Source organism: Chanodichthys erythropterus, chromosome 19, assembly GCF_024489055.1.
Source record: "Chanodichthys erythropterus isolate Z2021 chromosome 19, ASM2448905v1, whole genome shotgun sequence".
NCBI classification, from domain to species: domain Eukaryota; kingdom Metazoa; phylum Chordata; class Actinopteri; order Cypriniformes; family Xenocyprididae; genus Chanodichthys; species Chanodichthys erythropterus.
In genome coordinates, this window is record NC_090239.1 from 28,876,214 (window position 1) to 28,892,437 (window position 16,224).

The 16,224-nt window shown below is 40.0% G+C and overlaps 1 protein-coding gene across 3 annotated transcripts in view; it reads left to right on the forward strand.

Annotated features, from left to right (window-relative positions):
- Positions 1-16,224, forward strand: part of bicc1b (BicC family RNA binding protein 1b) — a 121,354-nt gene that overhangs the window by 40,286 nt on the left and 64,844 nt on the right. For all 3 annotated transcript variants that reach the window (XM_067370221.1, XM_067370222.1, XM_067370223.1), the window contains exon 3: positions 13,893-13,962. In XM_067370221.1, coding sequence (XP_067226322.1) covers positions 13,893-13,962 — 70 coding nt within the window. The remainder of the gene's footprint in view (positions 1-13,892; positions 13,963-16,224) is intronic.

The window sequence follows — 16,224 nt, forward strand, 5'->3', positions numbered from 1 at the left end:
GTTCGAGGGGTACTCCGGCCCACAGGAACGAAGGGTCCAACCACCGGACAAGGGTGCGACGGCAGCTCGGTGTCACGGGGACACGGAGCGTGCCGCAATGCCACGCCCATCTCGGGACCCGGCCGCGGAGCCAGTGTTGAAGCGGTCTCATATGAAGCAATCCGAGCGGCGTTACCGCAGCTGCAGATGCCATATGCCCCAGGAGCCTCTGAAAATCTTTCAGTGGAGCCGCTGTCCTGCACTTGAGCGAGCTCAGGCAGTTCAACACCGACTCGGACGCGCACCCGGTGAGACGCGCAGTCCGTGCGACCGAGTCTAGCTCGAGACCGAAACAAGAGATCCTCTACCCGGGGGCGAGTTTGCTCTTGTCCCAGTTGACCTGAAGACCCAACCGGCTGGGAGCTACAACCATGTCGGGTAGGACTTTGTACTGACATGCCCGACCCTCGAACACAGACCGACCTAGGAAGGGTCTGTGTCGAGGCAGAATCGAGACATGAAAGTACGCGTCCTTCAGGTCTATTGCTGCAAACCAATCCTGGGGACGGTCCAGGATTGGCCGTAGCCCACCGCCCTTTTTCGGTACAATGAAGTAGGGGCTGTAGAACCCTGACTTCATATCGGCTGGAGGGACCGGCTTGATTGTATCCTTCGCCAGGAGGACAGCAACCTCCACCCGGAGAACAGGTGCACTGTCCAACGACACCTGAGTGAAGTGGACAGCCCTGAAGACCGGCGGACGCCGGGCGAACTGAATCGCATAGCCGAGTCTGATAGTACGAGTGAGCCCACTGGACAGGCTGGGGAGCGCTATCCACGCTTCCAGACACTGAGCCAGCGGGACCAAAGGCACCACAGACGCACCGGGTGGGGCAGCAAGGCAGAGAGGGACCCGACTCGGACGGCTTGAGGGCGGCCCGGAGTGGGGTCGGACTCTGCGAGGCAGCAGTGTGCATGGGAGACGGCGCACGGGACGCGGTCTGCACCATCACACTGCCACCAGCTGGCGAATGGGGAGGGAGCTGTCAGCGGCGAGGCGGAGTCTGGCACACTGGCAGACACCCCCTGTTGTGACCTGGAGTTTGAGGAAACTGCTCTTTTTGTGGCAAAGTGGGTACCGCTGGACTCCGGAGAGCCAGCGGCGGTAGATAGACAGCCGCCACAAAATCCCCCCCGGCCCTCCTCCGGGGGTGGGAGAGCAGATAGAATACTCTCCCAAAGGGCAGGAACCTTCCGCTCCAGGTCGCCCGTCTCAGGGCCGAGTTTTCCCCGACCGCTTGCCACCTGGCTGGCAGAGACGGGCTGGGCACCACGTCCGCGCCCGGCACCCTGCTGTTTGGCTGGTGTAGGCTGCTGCTTTGCCAACTTAGCAGGGGCGGATGAAGACGCAGGCGGGCGCCCTCGGCGACAAGCGGGCTGAGGCTGAGCCACGGGCGGCTAGGTGGAGGCAGCAGCGGACCGTCGTGGCATGACATGTCTGATAGCCTCAGCCGGCTTCTGTGCAGCGGAGGACTGTTGGGCACAGCTCTCCACTGCGTCGCCGAAAAGGCCGACCGGAGACACGGGGGAATCCAGGAACCGATGTTTGTCGGTCTCCCTCATGTCTGCCAAGGTCAGCCAGAGGTGGCGTTGCTGGGCTACCAGAGTAGACATCGCCTGGCCAACAGAACGCGCTGTCACCTTCGTTGCAGCGCAGCTCCCCAAGCAGCTGTTGGTCAGGACCTTCCTGGGGCATCTGCGACAGCGCTTTTGCCTGATAGACCTGCAAAAGGGCCATCGCGTGCAGGGCAGAGGCAGCCTGCCCACAGGCACTGTAAGCTTTCTCAGTCAGACCGGCTGAGAATTCACAGGCCTGGGACGGGAGACGCGGCTCACCGCGCCAGCCAGTGGCCGTTGGACACAACTGCGTCGCAACAGACCGCTCGACTGGCGGGATCTTCGCGTACCCCCTGGCTAGCCCGCCGTCCAGGGAGGTGAAGGCGGACGAGGACCAGGCCCTGTACGAGCCCCATGCGGAGCTTGCCAAGACCTGGTCACCTCATCGTGTACTTCCGGGAAGAAAGGCATTGGGGCGGGACGCTGGATTTGACCAGCGCGACCCCCCGCCAAGTACCCATCGTCCAACCGAGATGGGCCGGGACAGGGTGGAGGGTTCCACTCAAGCCCGACGCACAAGGCGGCCCGGGAGAGCACAGCCGTGAGCTCGGGATCCGACTCGGGCAACGCTACCGTCCCGGGCGGCAGCGCGTCCGAATCCTCCCCCGAGGACTCAGGCTCACCTTCCGATGCAGCGATCGACATCCGATCCGCCGCCAGCACACCAAAGGTAACGGCTGGACAGTCCGTAGAGGGCCCAGCGGAAACCAACGGTGGCACGATGGGTTGCGGTGCTGATGAGGCGGCAGGGGCCCGAGGAGCGTTTCCGCCGGCGGGGAAGCCCTGACCGTAATCCTCCGGTCACCCTTCCTATACAGCGCCGCATACCGTCATTCCGGTTCCCGGGCCGGAAAACGGTCGTACGCGGCATAGGAGAGGGGACCCCCGCTTCCTGAGACTTCAGGAAGGAGAGTCTCGACCTCAGCATCGCGGGATAGTCATGTTCCCGCAATGGGAACATGAACCATCCACAAAGCTGCTTCAGCGTGCAGAATGCCCAAACACGAGATGCAACGATTGTGCCCATCAGCAGGGACCAGGGAACGACCGCACCCGTTAACGCACAGACGAAATGACATACTGTCAGGGTTCGTCTGTAAAGCTCTTTTAGAAGGGGAAGTCAACTCACTCGTGCTGAAGCACCCAGGGAGCGATGCGATGTGTCAGGTACACCACTCCCTGACACACCGAGGAACCGGCCCAAATCGCTACACACGCACACACTCTTTGTGTTGCTGTGAAAACAGCAGTTTTCGAGCTTATAGCTCAGCTCCTCGGAGACTCGCGACCTCGCTGAACGTGCCCTTTCACCAGCACTGAAAGCTCGCTGTAAATCCTCTTCTGAGGCAATGTTTTAGAATAAAACAAACGAAGAAAGGAGTCTTCTAAAACAGGACACCAGTGAATGGCTCCGAAGCGAAAGACAGAGTGCGATTGCATCTGCTTCCTATTTATATACACCTGTCGGGGGCGGTGCGCATTATGCAAATATCGCACGCCAATTCCATTGGCTTGTTTTAGTTTACACGAAGATGATAGGGCTCTCTAAGCGATATCCCGATTCGTCGGTCACTACTGACGTACGTCGAACGTGACCGACTGAAAGGGAACAGTAATATTGTGAAATATTATTACAATTTAAAATAACTGTTTTTTTTATATTTGAATATATTTCACAAAGTAATTTATTCCTGTGATGGCAAAGCTGTATTTTCAGCATCATTACTCCAGTCTTCAGTGTCACATGATCCTTCAGAAATCATTCTAATATGCTGATCTGCTGCTCAAGAAACATTTAATGTGTACAATTGTACAAAATATTTGTGTACAATATTTATTTTCAGGATTATTTAATGAATAGAAAGTTCAAAAGAACAGTGTTTATCTGAAATCTAATCTTTTGTAACATTATAAATGTCTTTACTGCCACTTTTGATTGATTTAATGCATCCTTGCTGAATAAAAGTATTCATTTCTTTAATTTCTTTTCAAAAAAATAAAAATTCTTACTGACCCCAAACTTTAAATTGTAATAATATTTCACAATATTACTGTTTTTTACTGTATTTTTAATTAAATAAATGTAGCCTTGGTGAGCAACTTCTTTTAAAAACATTAAAAATCTTAGTGGTTCCAAACTTTTGGACTGTACTGTAACAGTTGTTTACATAAAGTCCACAAGAGAAAAAAAAGCTGAATTTATAAAAATGACCCCATTCAAAAGTTTATATACCCTTGATTCTTAATACTGTGTGATTACCTGAATGATCCCCAACTGTTTTTTTTTTTTTTGTGATGGTTGTTCATGAGTCCCTTGTTTGTCCTGAGCAGAGCTCTGTTCTTCAGAAAAATCCTCCAGGTCCTGCAAATTCTTTGGTTTTCCAGCATCTTTTGCATATTTGAACCCTTTCAAATATGCGTGATTACCACGCTTGTTTGTACAGCTTATTTTTAACCACTTCCCTTTTTTTCTGTGCTTCTAATATGTAAAGCTGCTTTGAAACAATTACCAATTGTAAAAGCGCTATATAAATAAATTTGACTTGACTTGACTTGACTTGACTTTCCAGCAATGACTGTATGATTCTGAGATCCATCTTTTCACACTGAGGACAACTGAGGGACTTAAACACAACTATTAAAAAAGGTTCAAACATTCACTGATGCTCCAGAAGAAAACATGACGCATTAAGAGTCGGGGATGTAAACCTTTGAATTGGATGAACAGAATAAATTGGACTTTTTTGTCTTCTGGAAAACATGCAAGTATGTTTTGTAGCTTCCAAAGGGCAGAACTAAATGAAAACATATATTCTTTAAACAAAACAAAAAAAAACTTGCACATCAACTTCTTGTTCAAAAGTGTTCACCCCTGACTCTTAACGCATGGTGTTTTTGCAGATTCTGCAAGGGGTATATACACTTTTGAGCTCAACTGTATCTACTCATTATTTAATAGAGTTTTGGGGGAACACTTTGCATAATGGATTTCTGTGAACTGAAGGCCAGTGATAGATCAATTATATGGAAATGATATATTGACTTGAAAAAACACATTTTTTGTGTGTGTGTGTTCAATGTTTTATATTCAATGTTCTGCCACAATAATGGACAATTATCTATTATCTTTATGTGGGGACTTTCTCATCAAATATTAATTCATTTGAATAATTATTGGCATATCGTGTATTTAATTTGATTTAAAAATTAATATAAATTAATTTATTCATTTATTTACTAAATTCATAGCATAAATCTGAGACTTAAATAGGATATAGGATTCGTTACTTGGCATATCATGTATTTAATTTGATTAGTTTTTTTAATCGATTCCTGGCACTACTTATTATTTATATATATATATATATATATATATATATATATATATATATATATATATATATATATATATATATAAATATATAATTTATTATTAATTTGTTATATAATTCTAATTTTTTTTTTTTTTGTTTTTTACATTTGCTATAGATGTCTCTGCTAAAATGTTTAATTTTGGTAAAAAAAATTTGTTGTAGGTTGCTGTGAATTGTTTATTCATATTTTAGCAGATCAAAAGACATCTTAGGCTCTTTGCAATTTTGTCATCACCTGTACATTCACATAAATAAATATAATAAATCTGAAATTTAATCTGTCTCCAAAAAAGCAATATCTTTGAAAGTGTGTCTGTGGGCAACCAGAGTTGACTATTAATTCAGAGCTTGTTAAATTAACTGTCCATTTAATCTGTAAGAACATTAAACCGGTTACGGAGGTGTCCTGTAACATGTAAAATGTTTTGGCTGTGCAAGTTTTCAGGAGCTGTGTGTGGTCTGTTTGAAAATGTCTTTCAGGAGGGCACAGCTTTGCCAAAAACAGCTTTCACAGAAGCATTTAAGCGGGTCATTGTTAGATAGTAGGATGCCAGCCAGAGTTCTCTGAGTGAGTCCATACCATAGAGAAAACAGAATTCTTCACAGTCGCAATTGATAAAGAACCTTAATAAACACTTTTAAGTGGTTCATGTGGTACATAATCAGCTCCATATGTATGGCTTTTGTAAAATAGTAAACTTGCTCTTTAGCTCACCTGGTACAGCAATGCATAGTGCTCATGTACGAGTCACAATAAAAGAGCTCAAAGACTAGTAGAAGCAAGCTAAAATGGCACGACTGCTTCAGCGAATGTGTTTTTTTCAGCGAATGTGTTCTCAAGTTTGCTTGTCGGGTCGAGTACGTTATTTTCAAATGCAATATATATAGTATTAACCATTTAGCGCCGCTCACCGAATGTGTAAATTCTGAACTGACACGATAAGTACAACAATTACCATAATAAAACATTGCCAGTTTCACATTTATGTGTTTTGGATCAAACTGAACATGCTTTTAGTGCAACTCACTGGAGATTGAAGCGAGCAAGAAGCTGCAAGAAGCAAGCACAGTTTGCAGTGAGCTGCATGCAAATCCAGAAATTACGGCAAAATGATGACAAGATGGTGGACAAAGTGAAAAATCTTGATTAAAAATCATATAATATTCTTATATATATATATATATATATATATATATATATATATATATATATATATATATATATATATATATATATATATATATATATATATATTAGTAATCGCTATTAAAAATGGACTATTTTACCCAGCATTTGTACTTTATGCATAATAAGTATCACATTTTTAGCTTAGAACCATGCTTGAAATCGTTTTGGTTTGAGTCGGTTGATATCAAGACTGTATACTAGGCTTTGGAAAAGTGTGTTGAATGCAAGTGGTGTCTCTTTATGTTTCATACTCATCTTTTAAATGATAATCTGCGCCATAATTATAATTTGTATGAAAAGGTATAAATGTTGTTGCCCTTTTACTGCCACTAGTGTTTATGCCAAAAGTAGGCATCTTAAAAGACATAATAATGCAGTTTAGTGCCAACACTTTGCATCCTGAGTGCTTGTGATGACTTAAAATGCTGCCTATGGAGACAGCTCACTTAGGTTTTTTTGGTACATAGCCAGAGGCGACATCTGTTAGTAAGAGGCCTGGGAAATGCCTACTGCCCAGAAGTGAGATCAGCTTGTTTGCTTTTCACTTGAGGAAGACACCTCAGAATTGTCTGTAAGATCTCAAGACCTCTGTAATTATCCAGACAGCAACTAAGTCAATGACCCTACAGGACTGTACTGACCACTGCTGATATTGCTAGATATACACAATGACTTTCACAAGCACTTAACTGGCCCTCACATCCTGTTCAGGCCGTAACGCTCTCCTGATGGCTGCGGGCTTTTACATGCTCCATTTGTAATGCAGAAAATATTCGGAGGGATATTTTTTTCTGTTTCCCATTTACAGGTCTTCGGTTTCCTGAGATTTTTGACTTTTTGCTCTAGATATTTTGAGATATTTTAATTAGGTGATATTTTTTTACTCTTACTGCACAACATATGTGACACAGCGATATGGATCATAACATGGGTGGTTCCAACTGATTAAATTACGAACAGTTTTCAGTATGACCCCATGTTTTAGTCAGTCTAATTGGTTAAATCTAATTTGGATTTTTAATGTTACAAATTTATCATTGTTTCCATAAAAATATTAAGCAGCACAACTGTTCTCGACATAAATGTTTCTTGAACACAAATCAGTATATTAGAATGATTTCTGAAAGATCATGTGCCACTGAAGACTGAAGTACTTGCTGCTGAAAATTGCCATTACAGGAAAAAGTTGCTGTATTTTTATTGTATTTTTTTATCAAATAAATACAAACTTGTTGAGCATAAGAAACTTCCACAATTAATTCAGTTCAAACAACTTAAACGTGCCATCGAACGTTTTTTTTACAAGATGTAATATAAGTCTAAGGTGTCCCCTTAATGTGTCTGAAGTTTCAGCTCAAAATACCACATAGATTTTTTTTTTTATTAATTTTTTTAACTGCCTATTTTGAGGCATAATTAGAAATGCGCTGATTCAGGCTGCGGCCCCTTTAATTGCTCGTGCTCTCCGCCCCCTCCTGAGCTCTCGACTCTTATCACTGCATAAACAAAGTTCACACAGCTGATATAACCCTCAGAATGGATCTTTACAAAGTGTTCGTCAAGTATCATCAAGTATGGTATTTATTTGGATGTTTACATTTGATTCTGAATGAGTTTGATAGTATGCTCCGTGGCTGAAGCTAACATTACACACTGTTGGAGAGATTTATAAAGAATGAAGTTGTGTTTATGAATTATACAGACTGCAAGTGTTTAATAATGAAAATAGCGACGGCTCTTGTCTCCGTGAATACAGTAAGAAACAATGGTAACTTTAACCACATTTAACAGTACATTAGCAACATGCTAACAAAACATTTAGAAATACAATTTACAAATATCACTAAAAATATCATGTAATCATGGATCATGTCAGTTATTATTGCTCCATCTGCCATTTTTCGCTGTTGTCCTTGCTTGCTTACTTAGTCTGATGATTCAGCTGTGCACAGATCCAGACGTTAATACTGGCTGCCCTTGTGTAATCCCTCGATCATGGGCTGGTATATGCAAATATTGGGGGCGTACCCCGACTGTTACATAGATTCGCCTGTTCTTCGGAGGTCTTTTAATCAAATGAGATTTATATAAAAAGGAGGAAACAATGGGGTTTGAGACTCACTGTATGTCATTTCCATGTACTGAACTCTTGTTATTCAACTATGCCGAGGTAAATTCAATTTTCAATTCGATGGCACCTTTAACAGACTGACTCCATTTTAGTAAATATTTGAACAGTTTGGTCCCAAAACGCGATAAACGCAATTTAAAAAAAAAAAAAAGTTTCCACAAAAAAAAAAAAGTATTGTATCTGGTCGGTATTGAAAAGTAATTTATTAATTTTGCGCAAAATACGATTTCCGTCATGTTATTCCATCATGTTTTTTCACTTTCTTTCCAAAACGTGACGAACGCCAGTCTCCCTTCTCTGCAGAACGCGATATATCCGCTCAACCAATCACAGCGCACCATTCCACGCACTGTAAACAGTAATGGCGGCGCCCTGAATACACCCGGCATCCTAGTTTTCCTTATCTGCTTTGTACTTTGTGTCAAAAACAGAAAAATGAATAATTTTGATGGCATTGATGAACCTGTAGTGGTTTCTGCGGTCGGGAAGAAACGTAAGTCATCAAAATAATTTACGGTAGGAGATTAAGAAGATGAAGCACTCGAGTCGGGAGGAGGAAAATGCCGGCTGTTGCTTGTTCCACGACAGCATTAATCTTCTTTCACGGTCCCTAAAACTGAATCATGAACAGTTTTTAATACCAATGTACTCGGCAAATGTGTTTATTTGAACCGTGTGGTGGCTCCAGATACTCTTTAATCGGTAATGACAAACGGAGACATAATTAATTTATAACATTAACAAGATGACTCATTGAATTCATTTTGGGAGCAATGACTGAATGTTTTTTTAGTAAAATTCAATATAAGATTAGTATTGACAAAGTTCAGAGGCTGTCATATATGTAAATCAACTTACTTTGTTGTGTATTTTCAATATAAAAAATAACTTTTATATTGATGGATTAATTGTATTTTGAAAAAAAATGTGTCATGGATTTATTGCATTTTTTGGGGGGGGGGGGGGGGGATCCGTTTTTATAATAAACCTTTGAAAATCAAAATCTAGATTTGAATTTTTAATGTTTTTATAACTAAAAGATGCTATGTGAAAGTTTGAGACAGAAAATAGTGGTTTTCATCTTGCCAATTTCTTGGTAAAGAAAACACATTTTTACTCAAATTAATCAAAATGGATTTATAGTGTTTTGGAACCAAACTCTTCATTTCATTCTTGCTGTAGGTGCGCTCGCCATTTTTTAACTTCGTACTTGACAAAAATTTAAAGGTGCAGTACCTGTAAGCGATTTCTGAGAAATGCCGTAGAAAGTGGATTGGACCGAGCACTACAACACACCTGTAACCAATCAGCAGTAGGGGGCGTGTCCACTCATGAGGGGGGAGGAGAGAGAGTGAGCAAGAGGGAGATTTGAAGAAAGACTGTAGAAAGAGAGATGGCTGAGAGACATTACAAAAGAGAAAAGGTCAGAGGAATATCACTGGAAAAAGAAGGGTTATGATGGGGCAAGAGCTGTACGACTTGTGCTAATAAGAAAAGCTTTCCAATGCTGGAGAGACCTAAACAGGAAAGCCTGAAAATGGATGCTGAGGTTGCGTTGTTTCTGCTCCATACGTGAGTTACGTTGGTTTTGCTGTGTTTCACAGAACCAAGATATGCTGGTTTTGTAATGTTAGCAAACAGGACAGTGTTTTGAGTGTCATTCTGGAGCTGGTGTGCTGCTGGTGACATTATTTTGCTTCACTTCAGCTATGATAAAGAGACACTCTTGCATTTATTGTTCATGCATTTTGGGGGTGGAGCATAGACTGTAAAAAAAATATGGATGTAGTGTCCGTGACGTCACCCATAGAGTTCTGAACAGCAGTTTTGAAGTGAAAATGAGGCCACTGCCATCTTAGCTGCGCGTCACCGCACGTCACTCCCGGATAACTGAAAATGGGCAAAAAGGCGGGACGTAGTAGTAGCCCATGCGACTGGTTGCTGAAACCACGCCCACCTAGCTCGACATGATCATGTTAGCAGGAGCTATCTATCTTACTATCTAAAATATTAATAACGATAACAAGCCATCTCATTAGAAAGTTCTAAAGGTTTACTGTCAATCTACAGTGTTTTTATTTTATTTTTTTCTATTATAAGATATAGATGCTCCAACACCAGTAATTAATTAGTGTGGGGTGTGCAAATAACAACAAAAAATCAAACGGAACTTCATACCTTTATAATGAAATAGAGATCGCGAGATGAATCCAATCCATTGCAAAACAAAAATAAGTAATTTTTGCGTTAAATCCATGAAATATTGATATCCATTGTTTGCATCACACTTATGAATGATCTGCTCTCCATCATCATTCTTCAAGAAATAATGCAATCTGAGCAGCGTTTACGTTGTAAAACTGTGTGTGATCGTATCTAACAAACAAATGAGCCTGTGTCCAAAGTATAATTTTTCAAAATAGTGCAGCAGTTTTAGTTATAATATCCAAGCAGTACTGTCGGAGTTTTATATCCTCCTGCTATTGTCATTGTAGTAAATCTCAGGAACTTTTAGCCAATGCCACGATCCAACAACATTGCGCATCAGTCTCGCACATCAGTCTCGAGTGATTAATGCATCAAGCCATGTTTTATAATTTTATTTAAAGCAGAACTAAGTAACTTTTTTTACCTTCATAAATAGTTTAAGTCCTTACGATGGTTAATTGACTTGTAGTGGTGTGTTTGAGGCGAGCACTAACCCCCTCTGGCACGTCTACACCAGAATACAGCACTTGCAACTTGAGCTGCACTGACCCGAAACAATCTCGCCTCATGTACATGTTCACGCGAGGGTGACAAAATGCTTTACGGTAATTCAAAAACAATGTATATATTATGTCTTTATAAGACAATTTCGAAAATTACCCACCTCCTCTTTCTTGTACTGTATTTGCAAAACTACTGCGCTGGCGAGTGTTGTAGTCGTTGTAGTCCAGAGCTGCGCTTGGAGTATTTATGACAGTGTCATTCACTGAAGGAAACTGTAGGGAGAGCTTCGCGAATCTTGCTAAGTTCTGCTTTAAAAAAAGAGAGAAAAAAGCACAAACACAGCAGAAATGACAAATTTAACGGCTGGAATTAGCTGAGGTAACATGACAGCTCACAGACAGCAGCGGCAGTCTACCTGTCACTCAAGTGACCACGCCTTTAAATATGCAGAACTTTAAGGCTTAGTATAATTTAAACGGATGCGTTATAAAAAAATTCACCCCCCTCAGAGTTGTCATGAAGGGCAAAATTTGCTATACAGACCAAAACCACAATTTGAACCAGACTGTAAACACGTTTTTTTTCTGCTGTAAACTTGGCCATTTTAATATGGGACTCAATGGGATTCTGCTCTCTTCTGCAGCCTGTCTCTAGCGGCCAGTCGTTGAATCGCAGTTTAAGTCACTTCCGTATTGGCTTCACAAGAAACTAGGGGAGGTTGCCGCTTGGGGTGGAGCAATGAAGGGAGCGATGTGTTTGTTTGGGTTGATTTTTAAATATCCACAGGGTTTCTCAGAAATTGCTTACTGCACCTTTAAGATTACATTTTGACTATCTTTCATCATCAACAATTGAATTTGTTCATCTTCTTTCTCACATCTGTTTTGATTTTGAATTGTGATCTTTTCTTTGCGTGAATGCATTTATAGTGTCTTTAGGGACCGTTCACAGAGGACACATTGATACATTCAACAACTGCTAGATGCATCACAGACACATTTGATATGCAGAACCAAAGCCTAAAATCTAAATCTGAATTAAATCTTTAACAGTTGTTGCTGTTGCTTTAACAGTTTAGCTTTACTGTCTTGCATGCTGTGGTATTTCTATAGTAAACCAAATTAAATGAAGGGTTACAGCTCAATTTGTCCAAATAAAATTCCCAAAGCATCATTATGCGTTGTTAAGGCTGAAGGATAAATATTTTGATTATGAATTACCTGTATATGCATGTTGTTTTCTTTTTCTTGTCATCTAAATCTTAAAGAAAGGTCTCCCACGTCCACTACTGTGAAAATATTATCTTTGCTTGGCCCTGCTTTGATGTTGTAAGTAATTAGGGGTTTATCATTAATAACATATTAAGCAAAATGCTCTTCACATTTTATTCAGATGACCAACATCAGCTTATTGGAATGTGGAATACCACGGCAGGCCCAATTTCTGATGTTGACCATTACGTTACCATGGTGAGGAAGTAAAGACAAACAACAGTGCTATACATGCAGCAGTTTTATCATAATAGCTGGATAATAATAGTTAAGATGCAATTATTTAGATGTTTCTTTTTGCAAGAGTATGAATCATGGATATACACTACCACTTAAAGGATTAGTCCACTTTCAAATAAAATTTTCCTGACAATTTACCCATGTCATCCAAGATGTTCATGTCTTTCTTTCGAAAAGAAATTTTTGATGAAAACATTCCAGGATTATTCTTCAATGGCCTCCAGACAGTTGAAGGTCAAAATTACAGTTTCAGTGCAGCTTCAAAGGGCTTTAAACGATACCAGACGAGGAATAAGGTTTTTTTTTCATAAGTAAAATAGGGAAGACGTAGGACATACGGCATAAGTTTTTTGAAGAATACGGAAAGCGGAAGCATGTGCAAGGTGATAATTTGTGTTTATAAAGCATATACAGTTGTATTTTTTTTTAAAAATGACCAATCGTTTCGCTAGATAAGACTCTTATTCCTTGTCTGGTATCATTTAAAACCTTTGAAGCTGCCACTGAAACTGCAATTTTGACCGTTTGGAGGCCATTGAAGTCCATTATATGGAGAATAATCCTGGAATGTTTTCATCAAAAACCTTCATTTCTTTTCGACTGAAGAAAGAAAGACACAAACATCTTGGATGACATGGGGTGAGTAAATTATCAGGAAAATTTTATTTAAAAGTGGACTAATCCTTTAAATGTTTGGAATAATTATGCTTTTTTAATGTTTTTGAAAGAAGTCTCTTATGTATGTGACACTGAAGACTGGGGTAATGAAGCTGAAAATTCAGTGTATTAAAGTGACATAAGCATAATATACAGTACCTACTGCTATATATGCTGTTAGTATGAATCAAACAACAAAAGAAAAAAAAACTCGCTCACTACTCTTGATCAATTAACTTAAGTAGCTTTAATAAGAATACATTTCTTACTTGAATGCTGCTGTTAAATGTTCTGGCAAGGAGATAAACATGACGGACTGTGTACACTCCCCCAGGGGAGGAGCTAAGATAAGTCATGGGTGAGGCTTCACAATCTGGAACTGCTCATTTGGAGAGACGTATGTGTGTCCACACAGCTGTGTTCTAACACCTTATAAAACTGAATTTTGCATAATAGGTCCCCTTTAATAGTAATTTATATGAACTCTTAAAGGTACAGTAGCAAAACTGACCTGTCAGAGAGAGGGAGGATAATGGTGAATAAAACCAAAATGTGACTATTTTTGGTGCAAAAAACCTTCACTAAACTTAGAAGTAGAATTGACTGAAAAAAAAGTGCAGAATATGGTCATTTTAACGTGTGTATCCTTTTCTTCCCCACAGGTTATGGAGGAGACAGATACTCAGATTGCATGGCCTTCCAAACTAAAGATCGGTGCCAAATCAAAGAAAGGTAATACTTGGTGTCCCTCATTTGAGACATGCTTGTCTGAAGATTTTGTTTGTTTGATTTCTCTGCTGTGGGGTCACTCCCTCATTATGTTTACATGCACTGTACATGTATACTATATAGTCACAATAGGGAAGAAAAGACTATCGCAGCTTCCATTTCATGCCAACTTTTGAGCCGTCAGTCTGATTATGAATAGATTATTTGGTTGCATGTAAATGTACCTTCTGTTTAGCATTAAACAGTCTTGCTTTCGCTTCACTGGAATTTTTGTCTTATCAAAGTGCATAAACGATGTGGTTACAAAACAACATTTTAAATATCATCACATAATCATTCCTGGCAGTATCTTGGCCTCAGGGTCGGATTGATAGTTTTAGTAGTATCTCAGCATTGGCTCTCTTATTGGCATTGGCTCTCTGGTCTTTTATCATGAGAAGAGGGCGACTTGCACTTCATTTTATCAGTCCTGTTTTGACAATATGTTTGTTGGAATATTATCATATTTACAGTGTATCTGTGCATGAGGAGCTTGCACCGGGCTGCTTCTTTTGTTTTGGAATCATCAGAAACTTAATCACCAGTACTGTCTATGAGTCCAGTCAGTTCTTCCTTTGTAGCATTTTACCTATTAAACTTTGGCACATAACTCGTCCCGAACTGCTGCTACAGAATAATGAATGATTTTGCTACAGAAAAATGAATGTGGAAATGAATGATTAAATCATGTGGCTTTTTGAAAAGAGGTGCTCTATTGCTTTTCTAAGCGATCAGACTTATAATTTTGGACTCATTTGACTTGGAAAAGTAAGCAACCACCCATATCAACACAGCAACCACAATGCATTTTTCATCAGAAACTGTAAAAGTCTTATTTGTAGTGTTTTCTCATCTAAAATAAGTTGTTAAAATGCTCCTTTTCAGATGTTAAAATATAAATCAGATGTTTTAAAGATGTTTGTGGCTTAGGATGTATGTGAATTTGCTCATTTTAATATTTTTCAATATACTTACATTGAAAAGTTCCATTTAAAAGTTATTTTTTTATTTATTTTTTTTTTAAGAAATTTATATTCTATTCAAGAATGTGTTAAATTGATCAAAAGTGTCAGTAAAGACATTTATAATGTTACAAAAGAGTTCTGTTATATTATGTTATATTATATTAAAGGGTTATTTCACCCAAAAATGAAAATTCTGTCATTTATTACTCACCCTCATATTGTTCTACACCCGTAAGACCTTCGTTAATCTTTGGAACACAAATTAAGATATTTTAGTTGAAATCCGATGGCTCAGTGAGGCCTTCATAGGGAGCAATGACATTTCCTCTCTCAAGATCCATTAATGTACTAAAAACATATTTAAATCAGTTCATGTGAGTACAGTGGTTCAATATTAATATTATAAAGCGACGAGAATATTTTTGGTGCGCCAAAAAAAAAAAAAAAATAACGGATTATTTAGTGATGGCCGATTTCAAAACACTGCTTCAGGAAGATTCGGAGCATAAATTAATCAGTGTGTCGAATCTGCTGTTCGGAGCGCCAAAGTCACGTGATTTCAGCAGTTTGGCAGTTTGACACGCGATCTGAATCATGATTCGATAAACTGATTCATTATGCTCTAAAGCTTCCTGAAGCAGTGTTTTGAAAAAATATTTTTGTCGATTTATAATTAAAAATAATTAATATTGAACCACTGTACTCACATGAACTGATTTAAATATGTTTTTAGTACATTAATGGATCTTGAGAGAGGAAATGTCATTGCTCCCTTTGGATGCCTCACGGAGCCATCGGATTTCAACTAAAATATCTTATTTTGTGTTCCGAAGATTAACGAAGGTCTTACGGGTGTGGAACACGAGGGTGAGTAATAAATGACAGAATTTTCATTTTTGGGTGAACTAACCCTTTAAACTGTTATATTGTGATAATATTTCACAATATTACTATTTGTATCTTCTTTTTTTAAATCAAATTAATGCAGCCTTTCTGGTGAGCATGAGACTTTGTTTCAAAAGTATTAAAAAAATCTTACCAACCCGAACAGAGTATAAAATTTTGTACAGAGTATAAAATAAGTACCAAAAAGTACTATAGTACTGTCACGTCTTTTGGACGTGCATACCATTGTTTTGACGTAACTTGGAAGTATTCTTGGAAGTAACTGGTAAACCAAGAACTTGCAACTGCAGTACCATGATATTACCATCTGAACAATCACTGTACCATGGTACTACCACATTACTTTTATATAAGG